The 19,611-nt window shown below is 32.5% G+C and overlaps 2 protein-coding genes across 2 annotated transcripts; both read left to right on the top strand.

Annotated features, from left to right (window-relative positions):
• The first annotated feature begins 3,018 nt into the window (after positions 1–3,018).
• On the top strand, positions 3,019–6,865 carry LOC144838010 (ciliary microtubule inner protein 2B-like). The gene is made up of 6 exons (XM_078693347.1): positions 3,019–3,141; positions 3,389–3,621; positions 4,279–4,403; positions 4,520–4,646; positions 6,058–6,279; positions 6,649–6,865. The coding sequence occupies exons 1-6, from the start codon at positions 3,080–3,082 to the stop codon at positions 6,732–6,734; spliced, it is 855 nt and encodes a 284-aa protein (XP_078549473.1). The 5' UTR covers positions 3,019–3,079; the 3' UTR covers positions 6,735–6,865.
• Positions 6,866–9,559: 2,694 nt separating this feature from the next.
• On the top strand, positions 9,560–19,024 carry LOC144838052 (paired mesoderm homeobox protein 2-like). The gene is made up of 3 exons (XM_078693410.1): positions 9,560–9,889; positions 11,348–11,517; positions 18,617–19,024. Exons 1-3 carry the CDS (start codon positions 9,715–9,717, stop codon positions 18,908–18,910), a joined length of 639 nt encoding a protein of 212 aa, XP_078549536.1. The 5' UTR covers positions 9,560–9,714; the 3' UTR covers positions 18,911–19,024.
• Positions 19,025–19,611: the final 587 nt, after the last annotated feature.

The raw sequence follows: 19,611 nt of genomic DNA, 5'->3' as shown, positions 1-19,611 counted from the left end.
TAGTACTTCAGTTTTCAAATTAAAAATATCAATTGTTAAAGATGTATTGTCCCCCTGAAAAAATAATTCTTAAAAAAATTTTTGTTGAATATTCCATTTTATATAACATCTAAATAGATTCAAATGACAGGAATTTATTTAGGTGTTATATAATATACAAATAATGAATGTTTATGAGTGTAATGGTACAAATAATGGCATGAGGTGAATGATGAAAGGTTATATCAACGAGGCAACGCCGAGTTGATGTAACCTTTCATCATTCACCAAATGCCATTATTTGTACCATTACACGAATATTAAATATTGGATTGAAAAAAATATATATTTACATGAAAAATGTAATTTAAAGCAAAAAATGGTCAAATTGGCTGCCAGCCAATAGATTTTTGGTTGAATTTTAACATTTATTTTGTCATTTTATAAGTGAAAACCTGGTTTGGTTTTTTCTCTATTGAAGTGATTAACACTATTAAAACTAATGAATAACATATTCAAAGTCTGATTTAATTAATCTTCATTTTTCATGTTTTTGAGGGACAATACATCTGTAATATATCTATAATAACGTGAGAGTGCCATTTCCGTCCATCTAGAGGTGTTATATTTTCAAAATCGCTGAGTTGATGTGGACTCTACAGTTTCCACCCCCCCCCCCCCCCCCCCCCTTTTTCACAAAATCCTGGATCCGCCCCTGCAATCGCGTTTGGATTTTTGTATACATTTAATTTTAAGATATTATTTGTACATTTTAACGTTAAAAGCAATTTTTCAAAATTTTCCTAACTGACTTTTTTTCCCGCAAAATTTGTACTGCACCCAGGCTATTTGTGTATCACGTGTTCCAAAATAGTCAACCATACGGCGCTATATAAACTAATCCAAATTAAATCCAAACAAAATACGTCAACTTGAGTGTGCTATTCATTTTACCATGGAGAAATAAGTTAGTTCTCCATGATTTTACTAATGTACACTGAGGGGCGCTAATACTGATTGATGTTCACCAATCCCACCAATGTGTTACGCTCATGTGTGATTTTCCTTTCTATCATGGAGGTTTATACCTCCATGTTTCTATTGACCTTTAAATGTACAGGCATGTATTATAATATCTGGTACATAAATCAAATATGGGTAACAGAAATCATGACGAAAATACATGAAATGAAAAAATATATTTTGCTATAGCATGAAAATAAAACTATGAAGTTGATAAAAGCCAGAAACGCAAAATTCATCGGATAACATTTTTTACCATACCGTTTATTTTTCACAGTTTTTTAAAATATTCCTCTTACAATATTTTTGTACAAAATAATAGAGATTTCTTAACATTTTACGAATTCAAAGTCACTATTTCTGTTATTCCTACATCACTACTGTACTGTTTAGGATCCAGCTCGACTTCACCAAAACAAGATGCCAGTCTGTCCATTGAGAACTATAATGTCCATTGCCGTTTGGATTGCGCGCATACATACATAGATATGCATGATCAAACACATTTATTAATAGGCTAGATTAATAACTTTTCAATTCAAACAATATTATAATAAATTATAAATCAAATATAAAAATTGCATGATTAATAATTTTAATATTAATTCTCTTAAAGATGCAATACAGTACTTCCATTTTTTGTTGTTTTTATATTTAAATTGAGTAGTACATTGGATAGTGTTTTTTATTATAATTTTATCGCCGTTATACAAATTCTTCTCTCTTTAACTACTGGTTATGTAAACTGTTATGTTCTGATGATTTGTTAAACAAATGCAACACTTTTACAATCAATATTTTTGACATACGGAAAAACCTTCAAAAACATTCAGTTTTTAGTGGGAAATTAAGGCTGCTTTTTTCGCGGTCTATTATTATACAGATATTGCCTGCTTAGAGGTGAAATATAAGATTTGACATCCCCGAGGGAATGATATTATGTTCGAGGGAATATATATATCCCGAAGCGGCAGCTGAGGGATATATAATTCCCCGAGAACATAATATCATCCCGAGGGGATGTTAAATCTTATATTTTACCGATATAAAAGGCGATATCTGTTATATTATATAGCCAAGAACAAGTCTGCTGGGTTGGGTGAAGCTAGGCTAGGCCTCCTATTCTATAGTATTTGTATTGTATGTAAACAAGCCTCCTGCCTAGAAAGACACCTTACCTTGCGAAGAATAATATACAGATAATTACTAATTAATGATTCCTTGGCAATAAAATATTCACTTAGGCCTAGGTCGTTTAAATTAACAGAAGAATTTCCATCAATAAGCCTATTAATAATAATATTATAATCAGGTAGGCCGAATAAACAATTCATCGTCTTCTCTCGCGAGGAGCCGAATCTCCGGATGTTCAGCGCGTACTAGTTACTAGGTTACTACCGTGAGTATTGACCAATCACAAACGGTGTTTCATCACATTTAGGGAGGACTAATAACAAATGAGGGCGCTATGTATGCATAGTTTAAATAGTTTAGATGAATAATTTCTTCAAGCAAGCTGCGTGGCGCCACGGTGGAAGCGTTGTCTTGCGATGGAGTGACAATTCCACCCGAGTTCAAATCCAGTAGATGACTTTTGTTTATTTATCGGCAAACGCGAGTGTTGCCACACGAAAATTACACAGTCAATATCATCGAACTCGAGAATGTATATGTTTAATGACAGGGGACACGATAATTACGCGAAAATTAATCGGTCAATATCATCGTTCTCGAGGATATATACGATTTACGATCCTCGCAGCGGTAGTCATGTGACGCAGTTTCAACCAATCACGTTCACGTATTTACATAGGCTATGTAATATAAAACAATATTATTCGAGGTACAATTGAAGTTTCAATTTGTTCGCACAACAAACGTAACAGGGTGGTGCTGCGCGGTCGAATTGTGTGTGTGTTTATTAATGAACGCGTAAACTGCGTGCTATTTTCCGCTGCTAAGTAACCAGTTATTGTAGCCTATTCAATTCGTTTGTGTCAGTCATACTTCTACTGTATTCATAGCTTCATAGCTATAGCTTCCTAAATACTGTATTGATAATACTATTTTGTTTAGAATGTCATCCCAAAAAAATTGCAAAAGCATTTTAATGACACCAGATCCTTACCACATCCCGGGGTAAGTTTGTATTAAATTGTATGCGTGTGACATAAGGCACTATAGCCGAGCAACTCTAGAGGCATATGTCCTGATGATGCTTATCTAGGAAGGCATTATACTACTTTAATACTATACTAAAAATAGTGGATACAGATCAGGAGGCACAGTAAAATAAATAAGTATTCAATTGTAACTCATTTAGGCTTATTATTTATTTATTTGTTCATGCAGCCAATGAGATGATCAAACTTTTCTTTTCGTTCAGATACCGTGGATTTTGCCCTCAATTTAAGTTTCAAATTGGTAAAACCTTTGGCTGCACAACTTCCAAGTTGTTAACGAGTGATAATTTAGCTTCTTCAGGAAAGGTTATTCTCTCTAAAATAGACCCAGCTGTGTCTGACAAAGATGAGGATGCTAAAAAAGAATTATTACAAACAAGAGTTGCTAGCTTAGGAAATCAGAAATTAAGAAAGAGAATGGTTCCAGGTTATACTGGTCAGTACATCATTCTGTATATTAATTATTATTTATTCTAACAAATAAAAACAGTAGATAAAGTGTTTAGCCTATGGCTTTCTATTTGAATTTGAAAAAAAATATATTATTTTATTTATGAATAGGATCTGGGAAAAATCTTAGATTCTTCAGTACAGAGATTTGAAAAACTAGTCTATATTAAACTGGAATACTGTACTTGACTTGGCGAATTCCAAATCGATGTACTCGAAGTGCCAGTGAAAAAAAAGTGTGTCGTCCCTTTCCCAAAAACAGAAACACTTAGAACAGTGTTGTATCATTAACCTATTTATATGCTTCCCTCTGAACTAAAATGCGGTGTCACTAAATCACTTGAGTCTGTTTTTAAAAAACAATTGACACCTAAAAATCGCTATGTATATATTTTTTTATTTTTGTATAATTGTTTCTGTTTTCTAATGTTGTTAGAATAGTTAAATTAGTGTTATTTTTTTTATGTTTGTTTTAATCTGTTTTATTATGAAGCCATTGATTGTCAGCATATCCTGTTTAGGGCCACCCTCTATATGAGATTAAATAAATAAATAACATTAACAAATTCCCACAACGTATTATTATTAGTTGGTCAGATTTTATTTGATTGTTGAGACTAAGCTTTCTCATGTATGTTATCAGGGTATATTCCAAAAGGGGAGCATTACTACGGATCACGATATGCCAAGACTTGCCTTAATGCAACAGCAGATTTTGAAAATGGCCGACTCGCATACAGAAACAAAGTTGAACAACTTAAGTTAACGGTAATTAGGCCTATACATTTACTTTCTAAATATATATTATTTCAAAACTAATATCGATGTACAGTGTGGTTGTTTTTGGCGCAATACCTTTTTCAGTTTTTTGTTTTTTTGTTTAGAATGCCGGCATCGACCCACTGATACCACAGACAATAACATTCCGGTATGTTTCACCAAATGAGAAGCAACATTCCACATCACCATACTATATGAGCAACAGTAATCCAGAGAAATGTTTCGTCTCAGGTACTACTAAACAAGCAGAAAGTATTATTTAGTCTTCACATGTGCTTCAACAAAGTATTTAGTGTATCTTTTAGTCCAACACACCCACACACCATTCAACAAAACAAAAAATGCATGTTTGATTTGATTTCTTTTTAATTAATCGTTGTATGCTATTGTTTTGAAAAGTTTTGTATCATCGTGTGTAGCAATACATACTAACTATATTTAGGCAATAATTATAACTAAATTAGCCTATAACAAACATCTAATTTGACTATTTGGTCAAACTTAAACTACAGGAGAGCAAACCATTTTGGGCAACAAAAAACACTAATTGAAAACAAAAATTATTATTTAACGAATGGATGGCGAACTAATTTTAAATATTTATTTGTACAATTTGAGCAAAATATTAAAACTACAAAAGAAATTGAACATATAGTATTAGCACGATTATCTATCGAAATTAATCTAGCCGAAAATAATAAAAACAAGAATTAGGCTAGGCCTACAAAATTACAAAACCGGAAAGGTAATAAACGTCCCACCAATAATGTTCGATAGCTTAAAACTGTTGTTCACTGCAATATTTCACTCGGGTAAAATCCCAACCCAAATGGGAATTGGATAATACCGATTTCTAAAATAGGTGATAAGAAATAACAAGAACACTTAGGGCTAGTTTTAATCGTTGGAAAAAAAGTGTTTGACGTTTTTAATAGAATAACTAACCATACTGAAAACGATAAATTATTAACAATCAGGCTTTCGGACGTACTATTTAAAAAAATAAACAACATAATTGAACAAGTTTTTAAAAAATAGGCAGAGTAAATGTAAATGTGTTTTTCCCAAGCGTGCTTTTTAGTATAAATAATCATTTTCTTTTACTTAAATTTAAAAATAGGTGTAAGTGATAAATGTCATATTGTACACAAAATCATATCAGCGCATGTAAATATAAAGAATTCATTAACGCTTCTCTTTGAATGTCCAATTGATACAAGTATCACTATAATACCTGGCATCGTCACTTTCCAACATTATGGATATAAGCTATGCTAAAATTACCTAGGCAGACTCCCTATTGATTGCTTTTTATCCGTTTTTGGTTACGTATCATTGAAATGGATAAAATAAGATTTATTTTAAATGTTACCCTTTTCAATTAACTGATAGAAATATCAAAAAGGTGAAACATTTGCTTTGTTCAAAGTCTAGTACAATCAGAAAGTTGAAAACAAATATAAATTTATTGATGAATTTCTTGATTCACAATTTTAAAAATGCCCGGCTTATACAATATAATATATCTCTTGCATCGTTCACTAATATTAGACATTTGGCTAAATAAAATAAAATAGAATAAATTTCTCCATTTAATTCATATTTAATATATATATATATATATTTGTTTTTGTGAGAATAGGTTACACCGGATTTGTACCTAAAGCCCGAAACCTGATTGGAATGGGCTATCCAATAATAACTCATGAAGCATTGAACCTGTTCTCTGGTGATCTTGAAAAGGCTAAAACTAGAATGGATCATCCAGTAAAGTTGCCTGGACTAACACAAGAACGAAAGACATTTCGACGAATATACACACTTGATACCGGTCTTGTACCACAATATACCGGACATATACCTGGTAAAATATTCCAAATTAATGGTCTTTGTTCTAATAACAAACATATTTGACATATTTTACATGTAAATTAAGTTATCATAACAAACGTTACTGTATTAATATATACTGAAGAGTAAAATGAAACACGAAAACTTTGTTTAAAGTATCGAACGATGTAACAGGCTACCATATTAGACCAATCTCCAATAAACAACATCGGATTTAGTTAGAAAAACTGATGTCCGCTTACAAATACATAATACATAAATAGACAAAGTAACGGTTCTTTATGTGTTTATTATGGCGGGAGGTTCAATTGTATAATGTTGTTCTCACACAAGGTGATATGTTTTAGGTGGTGTAATGACAATTCTTAATTATTTTTTTCAGGTCAGAAGTTTCGATACGGAACGACATTTGGTCATAGCACACGTAATGCAAAGAGAATTTCACTTCCCGCACTGGAAATAAAATGATTTTGTTCACACTTAGGCCAATCTATACATTACATTTTTATTACACTTTTGTAGAAATATGTAAGAACTGTTTATTAAAAGTATGTTAAAATAAATTTGTTAAAGTATTAGGATAAATAAATATTGAAACATTCAAGGACAGTGTTTGTAAATAAGTTTTTGTCATTTAGAATGTTTATTCTAAATCACCTTTACGTCAAAGAGAACGACAAACTTCCATTCTTATATATTATTATGCAGTCTGTAACTATTTAACCAGACAAAATAAACACCTGAGAACAATAGCACAATAGAACAAAGTATATGGGGAAATAACCAGGCTATATCTTTAAGAAAAATCCTATATTATATTTGAAATCCTGGATTGATTCCGGTTTTATAAAAAAAAAATGTTTTTGAGATTCGGATATGTTATAAAAAAAAAATTGATAAATAGGCCCTCTCGCTTGCTTTTTTGCTTAGCTTTGTTTTTTTATAGGTCTACTGTAAAATAAATTTAGATATAAATGTTATAATATAGGAGGTTTAAATACGTATTGCAAAAATGTTCAGAAATGAAAGAAATAAATCTGAAGAAAAAAAATATGAAGAAATGTCTTCAATATAACTATTCTGAAGATGAAGTATCAATTATTAAAAACATTATTGTTGTTATGTATAAGAAGCAAAGATTTATCAAAGATATCAAAGAAAAATAAATACAGTACTATTAATTATGAAATTATACAAAGTGTATAAGAATATCACATTTCAAATTGAAAATATTACATTATAGTTTATATAAAGTGTATATCACGTAATTAAGATATTAAAGTCCCATTCCCTACGTTTTTTGACGTTTTGTCAAAAACAGCAGTAATACGAACATCGTACGGAAACCCGGCAATTTTTTTTTTATTATTAGAATCGACTTATTTTTCACATTTTTAACCATTTAAAGACGAAAACAGTTATCGCAATATAGGAACATATAGTATTTATTTTTACATTAAATGTAGTATGTGACCTTAAATTAGATCTAAAAAACGTAGAGAATGGGACTTTAATAAGAAAATTATAATTATATGTGTAATGTCAAAAGAAAATGTTGCTAATTTTCGTCCCCTTTTTAGCCTGAATAAAGCTGGGCAAAAGACATATTCGTTATGCAATTACAATTTTGTGCTTATATTACAGTATGTTGACCTTTGACCTAAAGTGTAGTAAATTTAATTGATATCTGACAAGAGATATGACAATGGGATTATTATGGGAAAATATTGTGAAATATGAAGATTGAATTTTTAACAATAAAACAATAGTTGATATAATAGAGAATAGTTTTGGCATAATTTCCAGCTAGCTGGAGGGGTCACATCAAGAGCGGATGCAACTTAACCCTATACTAAAACATTAATTTACACTTTTAAAAACTCTTACGACCCTCCGTTCAGAAGTTCCAATTAAATTAACAGTTGACAGGAAATCCCCTGATAATTTGTTTAAACATATGTTCATTTGTACACTTTGCTTTGGTCACTTACCCTCTAGTATAATTAACAAAAACATGATTTCAAAGTTGGTATGAAAAATGTAATCGTATAGTTTCTATATTAAAATATGTGAATATGAGCTGGCCTATATTTGTTTATTGATAACCCTTTTTAATAACTATAAATAAGGGGACCAATAAAGTGTCCCCTGAATAATGCTAAACATCCCCGCATTCGTATCATGAAGAAATTCTTCCTGAATGAGTGTCCCAGAGCAGGGCTTTTACTGTATAAAAGATAAATGACAGCAATTGTGTTCGATCTGAGAATTTTATAACTGAATTTAATCGGAAATTTATAAATTTAAGAATCGAGTTCACTGCAACGACAGGGATTCATAAATCCTTTATTATTAGATTATTACCTCCGCCAAGGAGGTTATGTTTTCACCCCTGTATGTTTGTGTGTGTGTTTGTGTGTCTGTGAACAGCCTGGAGGCCACAGTTTTTATCCGATTCTCACCAAATTTGGCAACAATGATCTATGCCCTAAAAGTTCGGACGAGTTCGAATTTGAGGGGAAAAGGTCATAGGTCAAGGTCACAACTAACAAAAAACTATTTTACTGCCTAGAGACCACAGTTTTTATCCGATTCTCACCAGACTTAGCCACAATGATCAATGACACATCATATAATTGTGGTTAAATTTTGAAGGGTCAGGGTCAAAGATCAAGGTCCACAAAAAACAAAAAAAAAAGAAATAAAAAATTAATAAAAAAAAAAAAACCTCAGTGGGACTTGAACCAGCGATCTCAACTGTGAGAGGCTGGATACATAACCATTACACCACACTGTCATCCACAACTTTGTAGTGTGCAGTTAACATATTTACACTTAGAACTAATAAAAAATGTAAAAAAAAAATATTCAGGGGGCATTTTATGTAGGGGAATTTTACAGTAGGCGGAGGTTTGTACTCTCGGAGTACCCTCTAGTTATTATTATTATTATTTCAAAGGAGAATGTAGTTCGAATATAACTTTTCTGGATTATAAAACTTAAATATTAAACGCAAATTATCATGTTGTTGTGAACATTATTTCAGCGAAATTTGTTTTAAGCTTGTGTTAATTTACATTCGGGTGGCTTTCGATTTGGTTCGTTTCACATTACTCTCAATCCATGCCAATAAACGGTATTTTGCCTCTAGGTACACAATTCTATGGTTGAAGTAGTCACTCTATATTTACGAGGACAGGCCTACGGGAAATATGGCTTCCACTAAGGATATAAACCGTAACATCTTCAGGCTAAAAGTACTTGCTATGAACACATAATGAACGTTTTACAAAACAAACTTTGTGATGACAAATAAGTTAATGATTTCGATGCATTACTTCCAGTTCATAATGTTTGATCATTTTCAGTAATATGGTTGCAGTTAGAACATCGTTTGACAGAGCCGTATTTTCCTTTGATTTTGTTATTTGATTACCACCACAGTATCATGATGTCAGATAGATTTTCGATGTCAAAAAGCTTCTCTGTTTCTCATTTGCTAAATCTTGAAAAAGTAAATTTTGGAGACGGTGGTGCACTATTAAGTACATGTGAGCCGATTGCTAAAGACGTTCAGGCAATGAGACATGCAATATCTTCTCCGGGATATCAATACCACAAAGGTAACACATTATCTTACTAACATTATGAAGGCGACTGAATGTTAAGTCGTTATCCTAATAATACAATAATTATAACTATAACAATATTGTGTTGTGCAATCCACCATTAATAAGGTTTAGGTATTCATCCATGAGCATTAATTAAGGCTTATTTCATAGTAGGCTTACAATAAATAGATATTGATACTCATTTACTTTTCATTATTTATTTTTAGTGGGATGTGTTCATTTTTTGCCGACAAATTATCTTTGTATTAATACTAGATGGTTATTATCACACCATTTCATAAATTGGCCAACTACTAGGATTGTCTGACAAAACCCCAGTTACATCAGTGTCATCGGCATACGTTATAACTGAAACATTTTTGTCGGAGCTTCTACAATCACTCCTCCTATTGCATAGTGTGGTCTTCTATAAGCAAATTAAGTATTAACGATAAAACAAAAGTTTATTTTACAAATGCGGTTCTGACATAGGCCCATGCCTTATAGGTTTTTTTAAGTGTTAAATAGAATCTAAAAGCATTAGTACTGCATCACAACAACATCACCGGGCGGTTTAGAATTTGTGTTTATATAAATTTCAGTATATCACCGGGCGGTTTAGAATTTAATGTTCTTTGCCTGATGTGTTTATATATATAAAAGTATCTCTTCGGAGATCCAGCTTCGTGAATAAAAATACTGAATAGATGAGGGCGTATCAATTTTGATCTCTGGTGCGCGTGCGTACAATTGAGGGACTAGTGCTATTCCGCCGTACCACGCCGAGAATGAGTCACTATCTAATCGAGTTTGAACAATATCATGAAAGCCCCAGTGGTCTAATGGTTAGGACAGCTGCATATCAAGCAGACGGTCCGAGTTCGAGTCTCGGTTTTCTCATTCTCACAGATTTCCTCATCTCTATCGTTTCAAATTTCAGTATATCACAGGGCGGTTTAGAATTGATGTTCTTTGGCTAATGTGTTTAGCCTATGAAATCACAATGCTGTGGGTATCAGTGGCTAGATCATTTTTTCAGTAATTGCCTTTGGATATGAGAGCACTGTTTCGATAATTTGACAGTATGTAGGGAAGACCGAGCGCTTTGAAACAAGGGCACATTGAAACAAAGTCGTTCATTTTCGATACGAACAAATTGGGCGAAAGTTTTAAATGCCCTGGCAACCCTATCACCGTATAAAAGCTATTTACCAAGTATCGGCGATTTTATATATGTTACTGATTGCCGTTTCACTTAAGTAGTTAAGTTAATTAGCCTTCTCAACGAAAATTACCAAAGTTTATTTTTCTTTTTGACTTTAGTAATACTGAATGACACCCATTACTTGCTTTTGACACCATTTTGGAAGTTTCAAGACTATTATTTTCAGAATTATTATTATTAGTACAGTATAGTTAGTAGTGTATTTGATTTGAAGAAACATTTCGTCATTTATATTTATAATGAAGGTGAGCAATCAATGAGTACAAAACGGAAGAAGTCCCGAAGGAATCGAACCACTTTCAGCTCGGTTCAGTTAGAAGCATTAGAGAAGGTGTTTGAACGTACTCATTATCCGGATGCATTCTTGCGAGAGGAACTAGCAAAAAAGGTAGACCTCAGTGAAGCTAGAGTTCAGGTTAGTCAACATAGAATATACATTACATAATAAAATCAACATTTTTATAATAAAAACATTTTTATTTATAAACCCCCATGCAAAAATGTATTTATCTTATGCTTAGCATTAAAGGTCTCACAGAATGGTGTAATACTTACATATGAATGTGAATGCATCTAAATGCTAGGTAATGTCTGTCACCCTTTTATTTTGATTCAAATCAACGCAACTAGTTTAGAGAATTTGCATTGATAGTACCGTAACATCTAGTTTTCATATTGTAATAAGTTTAATAGATAACTTGTTTTTCTTTGATGAATGACTGAAAGGGAACTATTCAATGCAACCTAAACAGCACACTCATAATAAAGAGAGCATTGGTTTTTCTTTAGATTAATATAACGAATTATAATGTTGTAAAGGAGCCGTACTATCCACTGTTTTGTTGCATGTTACACAATTACGTTACTCATTTTAGTACCGTATATAATAATGACGTAACATATTAAATAAAAATCGTATGTGATAGTGCATGTTTAACCAAATTATAAAAGGGCGATAAACAGAGAAGCATTGAAAAAGATAAAAGAAGAATAAAAGTTTCGCCACGATTCGCAAAAAAAAAACCCCAAAAAAACAAGCTTTTTACTCGTGGTGCCCGAGTCTAGGACTCTCTCATCTTCTCCTCTTCCATCTGGACACTATTGAGCCAACTTTCAAGTCATACTAGTTCTTTACGGCTCTGAAACATGGCATGCATATACTAGGGTAATAGGTGAACAAAGCTATAGAGAAAAAATGTTCGTACTTCAACCGGATGCAGAATTATGACGTCATAAACATGGTACCAATCGAAAAAAGTGCGATATATAAAGTACTACTCCTCCCGTATTCGTTGTATTATTGAGCTGGGATTTGGCATGGGTATACTACAGGGACATGTCCTCAAAGCTATAGAGCCGGATTATTTAATTTCAAACCGGATGCAGCCATATGACGTCTCGAAGATGGTACCTTGGTGCCAAACGATTTTCGTCGTAATATAGCCGTGTTTGGTGTCATTTCAAAGGTCTTGACTTGGAGTACACATTAACAACGTAACACACTTTAGATACCTTGGTGTATGGGCTACCTACAATGATGTTCATATTGGAGATCAAGAAGTAAAATACAGAATCAATTCAGCCAAAGGAGCATTTGCAGAGAATAGGGCATTGCTTACCAACAGAACGATCCACCTACAAACAAGAATGATGTTTCTTAATGGTCTAGTTAAGAGTAGACTCACCTATGGTTGCCATGCTTAGAGGGCAACAGGAAGTGAGATGTCCAAACTTAGCACAACATACAAAACCTTCCTAAGAAGAATGCTAGTGAATGGCTTTCAAAGGGTCTGCCCACCAAACCATGTAGACATATCCTCAGATGAAGACACAGATGAAAACTATATAGACTGGCGTTACGTAATTGATAATGACGATCTCTACAAAATTACTGGCTGTCAACCGCTAGAAGAATATGTCTACAAGCAACAATTCAACTGGATCGGACAGTAATTATAGTAGTAATTAGAAAAGAAAATGAAGATCCTACAAAAATTCTTACTTTTCACACAACACAAAGTAAACGAAGAGGTCGGAAGATACCTCAGTACTTGATAGAGTTGTACAACAAAGTCAACTTAATAACTTCATTGGAGCCTGCTTCAACAGAAATTTATAATTATTAAGTTGTTCTGTGACTGTGCAATTTGGTAGTAGTCACTCTCATACTGTACATTTAAAAGTAACACATCCAAATGCCAACTTTAAGTCAATGGCTACCAGATGTCTCTGTGAGACGGTTATTTGAACCAGTACCAGTGCATGCACACAGGAAGATTGAGATGGCCAGTGTGCGAATTTTGTTTTCAGACTAATGTTTTTGTCTATCAAAATAATGTTTAGCTTTGCGACAGCAAGGTTGCTTTTGCTGCTCTTGTAATTTCTGTTCTGGGCTCTTGTCTTTGATTAAAATGTTTAATTGATTGTAATTTTCTTACTTGATGAACAGGCCTTAAGTATCTCTTCGTGAAACTTTATTTATAAAATCGAATTAAATAAACATTGTTTCTTATTTCTATAAAATAGTCCATTTGTTTTTGTTTTCTTTTATTTTGTTGCAGTAAGTCAAGAAAGTATTGACAGAGAACCTTGATGATCTCTCATCAATATTTCTTTATGTGTTCAAAATATCATTGATAATTGTGGTACACGTGATATTTTTTTTCTGATATTCGAAATGGTAATGATAACTTTGATGCCCGTTGGGCTTCCAATACAAAATAATTATGAAAGAACTAGCTCTCTCATTGGGTTGAAGACGGTAGAAATAAAACGTCAATTGAATATTATATGCATATCAAAAATGAACAAAAACTTGAACAGTATCTACTTGATTAAATTGAGCATCTATATATAAATTTACGTAAGGGCAAAATTCGGTAAATCGCGCGTTACTTCTAGAATGTTTACTCGATGGTATATAAAGTTGGTTCGTACTTTCGGTACTAATTGTAACCACCTGATGTAACCCTGTTTACTAATTAAATTGAGTTAGATAATTTAGGTTCAACGATTTGCCCCCGAATAAGGGTGTTTTCCGATCGCGGTATACACTGTTTAATGGATATCCATCTTGAAAAATACCCGCACACAATAATACGAGGATGCTTCGCATTTTCATATCTTCTTCTACGATAATTGTTTTAATAGATGAAAACCGGTTGAACAGCTCGAGTACAGCATCATAATGTTGAAGATTTTCTTTAACAAATACTACTTTGATAGATTTAATATACGTTTATACAAATGTATTGACTTGCGATGAATGGAACATTCCAATCTCTCTTCCAAGTGTCAATTCCCTCAGGCGTCGTAATAACACAAAGGCAAGTACACTCATAACAGAAATTCGATCATTTTTTTCTATCTGTGACTGCAGAGGTGGAATATCTGTACAATCAACTTTATTATTGCAGTTCAACCACCACCCACACCACCACCCCTCCCCTTCAAGTCATGAGTAGCGTTTTAAGCCAGTACTTCTTATTTCAATTGATCAGACAGTTATAATATATAATTAAAATATGTAACTGAAAATGCTAATATCAGTAGATGTACAGTAGTGTACAACAAACATTATATTATATATAATATTGCGTTGTTGTAAGAAAACAATTCATGTTTGATACGAATTTTATAAATATGAAGATACTACTCCATCATAACATAATAAGACAGGAATGTGGCAGGCCGATACCATGCAATACAGACAATTCAAGTCTAAAGTTTATTTTTCATTTTAAAATTCTCATGATGGCAATTATATTTGGCTACACATTACATCGTGTTAGACTGTACTCATTCGCTCTATGTTCATATTTACAATTTCCAGTTATTAACGCCAAAGTTACTGTATTCGACAACCATCTGGGCAACTGCAATCGCGTATATATACATTTACTAAGGACGTAGGTTTTTATAGGACGTATTTAGTTTTATTCGTACAGTATTCGTATTAAGTACATTTTAGAAAGTGGGTTTGTACTTTATGTACTAAATTGTATCAGCAATTGAAAACCATTTAGGCCTACTAAGTTGAGTTAGATAATTATTTATTTATTTTTCACAAACTACATTGTTTTTACCAAAACCGCGGTATCACATAACTTTCTAAGGGCCCGTTTAGGCATAGTTATTTACCCGAGTTAGTTGCTTTCATGAGCACAGTTACCGCAAACTTTGGTGGGTAGGAACCAACTTATCCGGGGGATAGTTTATTACCATTAGTTAGGGTCTAATGTAAAGCACTTAGAGGAGTCAGTGATCCATTATGCGCTATATAAATACTGTTTATTATTATTATTATTACTCTAGACAAATTAGGATATGCCTACAGTACGAAAGATCACATGCCCTAAAGCAGAACAACGTTGGTAGATAGGAACCAACTAAGTATGAATTGGCTCAATCAATTGAAAACCATTAGGCCTACTAATTAAGTTTAGTTAGATAATTATTTATTGGAGATTAAAGGGAATTCACGATTTGCCCCGACGAGGGTTTTTACATTATATAAACACACATTAGGCAAAGAACATTAATTCTAAACCGCCCGGTGATATACTGAAATTTAATTGATTAATATGAAACGATAGAGATGAGGAAATCTGTGAGAATGAGAAAAAGTCTCCCCAACCGAGACTCGAACTCGGACCGTCTGCTTGATATGCAGTTGCCCTAACCATTAGACTACTGGGGCTTTCATGGTATTGTTCAAACTCGATTGGATAGCGACTCTTTAACATTCTCGGCGTGGTACGGCGGAACAGCAGTAGTCCTCAGTTGTACGCACGCGCAACAGAGATCAAATTGATACGCCCTCATCTTTCAGTTTTCATTCACGAGGCGGGATCTCCGAAGAGATACTTTTATATATAAACACATTAGGCAAAGAACATTAATTCTAAACCGCCCGGTGATATACTGAAATTTAATTAATTAATTTGAAACGATAGAGATGAGGAAATCTGTGAGACCGAAACTCGGACCGTCTGCTTGATATGCAGTTGCCCTAACCATTAGACCACTGGGGCTTTCATGGTATTGTTCAAACTCGATTGGATAGCGACTCTTTATTAACATTCTCGGCGTGGTACGGCGGAACAGCAGCACTAGTCCTCAGTTGTACACACGCGCAACAGAGATCAAATTGATACGCCCTCATCTTTCAGTATTTTTTACAAAATTTTTACTTTATTACTGACAGTTGCTTCTCAACGTTTGTATTAATTAATACTGTATTTACAAAAAATATAAACGTCTTAGTGGTGTATCGTTACATGTACTTTACTATTTCAATCGACTATGACAGGTCAAGTTCAATATTGAATATCGAAACGTGGCAGGCTATGGGCGCTTGACCTTTGACAAGATGGCCTAAAATTTATAAATTTAAATTGCATATTCAGGTATAGCCGCTCCATAATCTCTTTGCTTTCTTCCTTATATCTATATATACACTTTTTATAATGTTAGATTATTATTATTATCTATGTACAAGATCATTACATCCAACTATTTACCAAACTATTTACATTAAAATAAGCCAAATCATACATCTTATACTCTATCTCTAACAAAACATTTCAATCTTCTATCAACTAAAGCCGAAGTATAGTCATTTCCCGGGACCACACTCTATTAATATTAGTCACCACGGATAGACTTTCTTCATCAGTGCTTCTATGAATGGATGACTTTTGGAGCAGGAACGATAGTAGACCAAACCCAGTAGGCCTACCGTTTTGATTTTCATCATTCGGGAAATCTCCTCATGACATTATTTCAACAAAGTATTAAATCGTAATGTTTTACTGTGTTTAGTGGTATATTATTTGTAAAACGTGAAAACAATTGATATTTCGTTACTGAATTGATAAAGAATATATTTAAAAATTGTTCCTCTTTGCACCCATCCTCTTCCCCATCCCTCAACGCTAATGTTACATACAAAACACAAATTGGGTTTATTTAAATTTGACTCAAACAACGGGTCTCATTTTTTGACAAGTTTCTCTTTCGGAAGTAATTCTCAGGGTGCTAATTTTAGTTGACTACATAAATCACCGTGTCTATTTATTCGTTACTATAAACGACATGTATTATTGTCCTGCGGTACGTACATTCGAAATCGCCAGTTTTGACTCTACAGCTCACTATGTCGGTCGGTTGGTCGGTAAGCACTAACTTGAGCACGCGACTGCAGCCATGTATATGGCCTTGTTTTACGCTGAAATTACTATGCATTCGAGAACCATCTGTGGGCACGACCTAGATAGTACGTGAGCGAAGCGAGCGTACCATCTAGTCGTTAACATTTAAGCTGCTATCAAACACCCTTCCCCTTGAAAGAAAAACACCTAATGCTAATGCTTGTTGTAAATTGTGCAACAGAAATGGAGAAGAAACCATTATGCACTTTCTATTAACATGCACGACTCTAGAAGAAGAAAGCAAGTTAAATTGCTAAATTCCAAAACTTTTGGAATTTAATCATTTTTAGAAATATTTTCAAAATTTAGATTTAATCAACAAAACTTTTATTCTAGGCAATGACAATGATTTATTTGATAATACTGTATTACTTAATCTTTAATGGAAGATTCCCAAAGTCATTGGGTAAATCTTTATGGAAGGAACGATGTGCTATTTTAAACTATGTCAATGCTGTTGTGTTATAAATTGCTTTTTTTTTGTGTCATTTTTATTTCTGTTTAGTTAGTGTTAAGTTTATAAGTATCTTTGTTTAATTTTAAGCCTTAGTGTTTTGTATTACATGCACCATTATACTCTTTTTGATTCATTTTTACTCATACCATGAAATTTATTTTATTTTTGTCTTTGTATAATATTAAGCCTTTTGTGTGTATCTAAGCACAATAAGACACATTACGACACTTTATTTATTTTTTATTCATTTTATTTTAATATATGTTTTATTTTTAATTTATTTTTGTATGCCTTATATTTTGTATTTCACACTACCTTTTATTATTTTTTCATTTATTTTGATTTATTATAAGTTAATAATTGTATTTATTTTTTATGTCTTTTATGTTATTTTTTGGCATTTATTTTGTTATTATTTGGACGCACCTTTATCATCGAAGAGTGCCAGTATTGTAAAAGTGAAGTTTCCAATAAATTGTCATTGCCATTGCCATTGTCATTATCATCATCATCCCTAACACCATCGTCATCATTATCGCTATCACTATCCCTATCCCTATTACTATCACTTTCATTATTATTATTATTTATTACAAATTACACATGTATCCCGTAACAATGTATATGATGGTGACACTTATTTTAATTGAAACTGATGTACTTACAAAAACATGTGCAGTGTTTTGATTATATATGAACATAATATCTATGTATAACCCATATTATATATGAACATAATATCTATGTATAACCCATATTATATATGAACATAATATCTATGTATAACCCATATTATATATGAACATAATATCTATGTATAACCCATATTCATTTTTTTTATGAAGGTTTGGTTTCAAAATCGACGAGCGAAGTTTCGTAGAAACGAGCGTAGTTCTCATGCAACGAAATCATCGTCGACGATGCGGCAACCATTTACCGAGGCAGTGGCGGTAGAACAACCGATTGCTGCGCGACCACGACCAGTCTCGTCTGATTTCCCTGCTATCTGGAACTCAAACTGCTATGGCAATATGAACATGGTCCAGTCAACCTCCATGTTTGGAATTGAAAGTGATTCCATTAACGTCCAAAACTGGAGGATGAGATCACGTGAATTGAATGTTCAGCCAATGCTATAGAGTTGTATTTGACGCTATGAAAACAAGCAGGTCTATTTATTTTATATGAGTATTATATAAGTCATTGTGCTTTCACACGTAGAGTTAATGATGTTTACTCTGAGGAATTAGAATAATTTCACATAAATAGCAATTATATATTTAATAACTTGCATAACTTTTTTGCAGGGTATAAATTAATTGATTTATAAAAATAAATAGAGGATATATCTGGACTTGACGTATATTACATACCCATTGCTCTTAATAACATCATAATATCCGGCTTATTATTTAAATGTACATTTTTACTTACATAAGTAATAATAGAAATGGCAATGATTAAGATTATCAATTGTATAATATGCATATTAAATAGATGGATAGATTTCTTTTTGTAAATGATAGATATTCTAAGATTATAAATGTAACATCTGGTTTGTAGTATGCAAATGAGATATAACATTTCCTTTTTTGTAAAACATATACAATTCAAATGTTCCTTAATTTTGGTTTGATTAAAATATAATGATTTTTGTTTATTTTACCTTTCCATTTTTCTAAATATATCATTAGAAATATTTAAAAAATGAACAAAATCATCTTTATTGCAATCATAATAAAAAATACAAGATTGGATATTTGTTTGTAAACAAAAAATGTATTATCCGGTAATAAATTTGGGTTTAGAAATGCATATAAGTACTGAATATAAGTAACTA

The sequence above is a fragment of the Antedon bifida genome, chromosome 3 (assembly GCF_963402885.1).
Source record: "Antedon bifida chromosome 3, ecAntBifi1.1, whole genome shotgun sequence".
Lineage (NCBI taxonomy): Eukaryota > Metazoa > Echinodermata > Crinoidea > Comatulida > Antedonidae > Antedon > Antedon bifida.
Note: the sequence above shows the minus strand (reverse complement) of the source record. Positions and strands in the feature narration are given on the sequence as shown.

Coding starts and splice junctions, on each gene's coding strand:
- LOC144838010 (XM_078693347.1), top strand. CDS start 3,080: ATGTCATCCCAAAAAAATTGCAAAAGCATTTTAATGACACCAGATCCT. Junction 3,142..3,388: donor GATCCTTACCACATCCCGGG/GTAAGTTTGTAT, acceptor CTTTTCGTTCAG/ATACCGTGGATTTTGCCCTC. Junction 6,280..6,648: donor ATATACCGGACATATACCTG/GTAAAATATTCC, acceptor TATTTTTTTCAG/GTCAGAAGTTTCGATACGGA.
- LOC144838052 (XM_078693410.1), top strand. CDS start 9,715: ATGATGTCAGATAGATTTTCGATGTCAAAAAGCTTCTCTGTTTCTCAT. Junction 9,890..11,347: donor GGGATATCAATACCACAAAG/GTAACACATTAT, acceptor TTTATAATGAAG/GTGAGCAATCAATGAGTACA. Junction 11,518..18,616: donor TCAGTGAAGCTAGAGTTCAG/GTTAGTCAACAT, acceptor TTTTTTATGAAG/GTTTGGTTTCAAAATCGACG.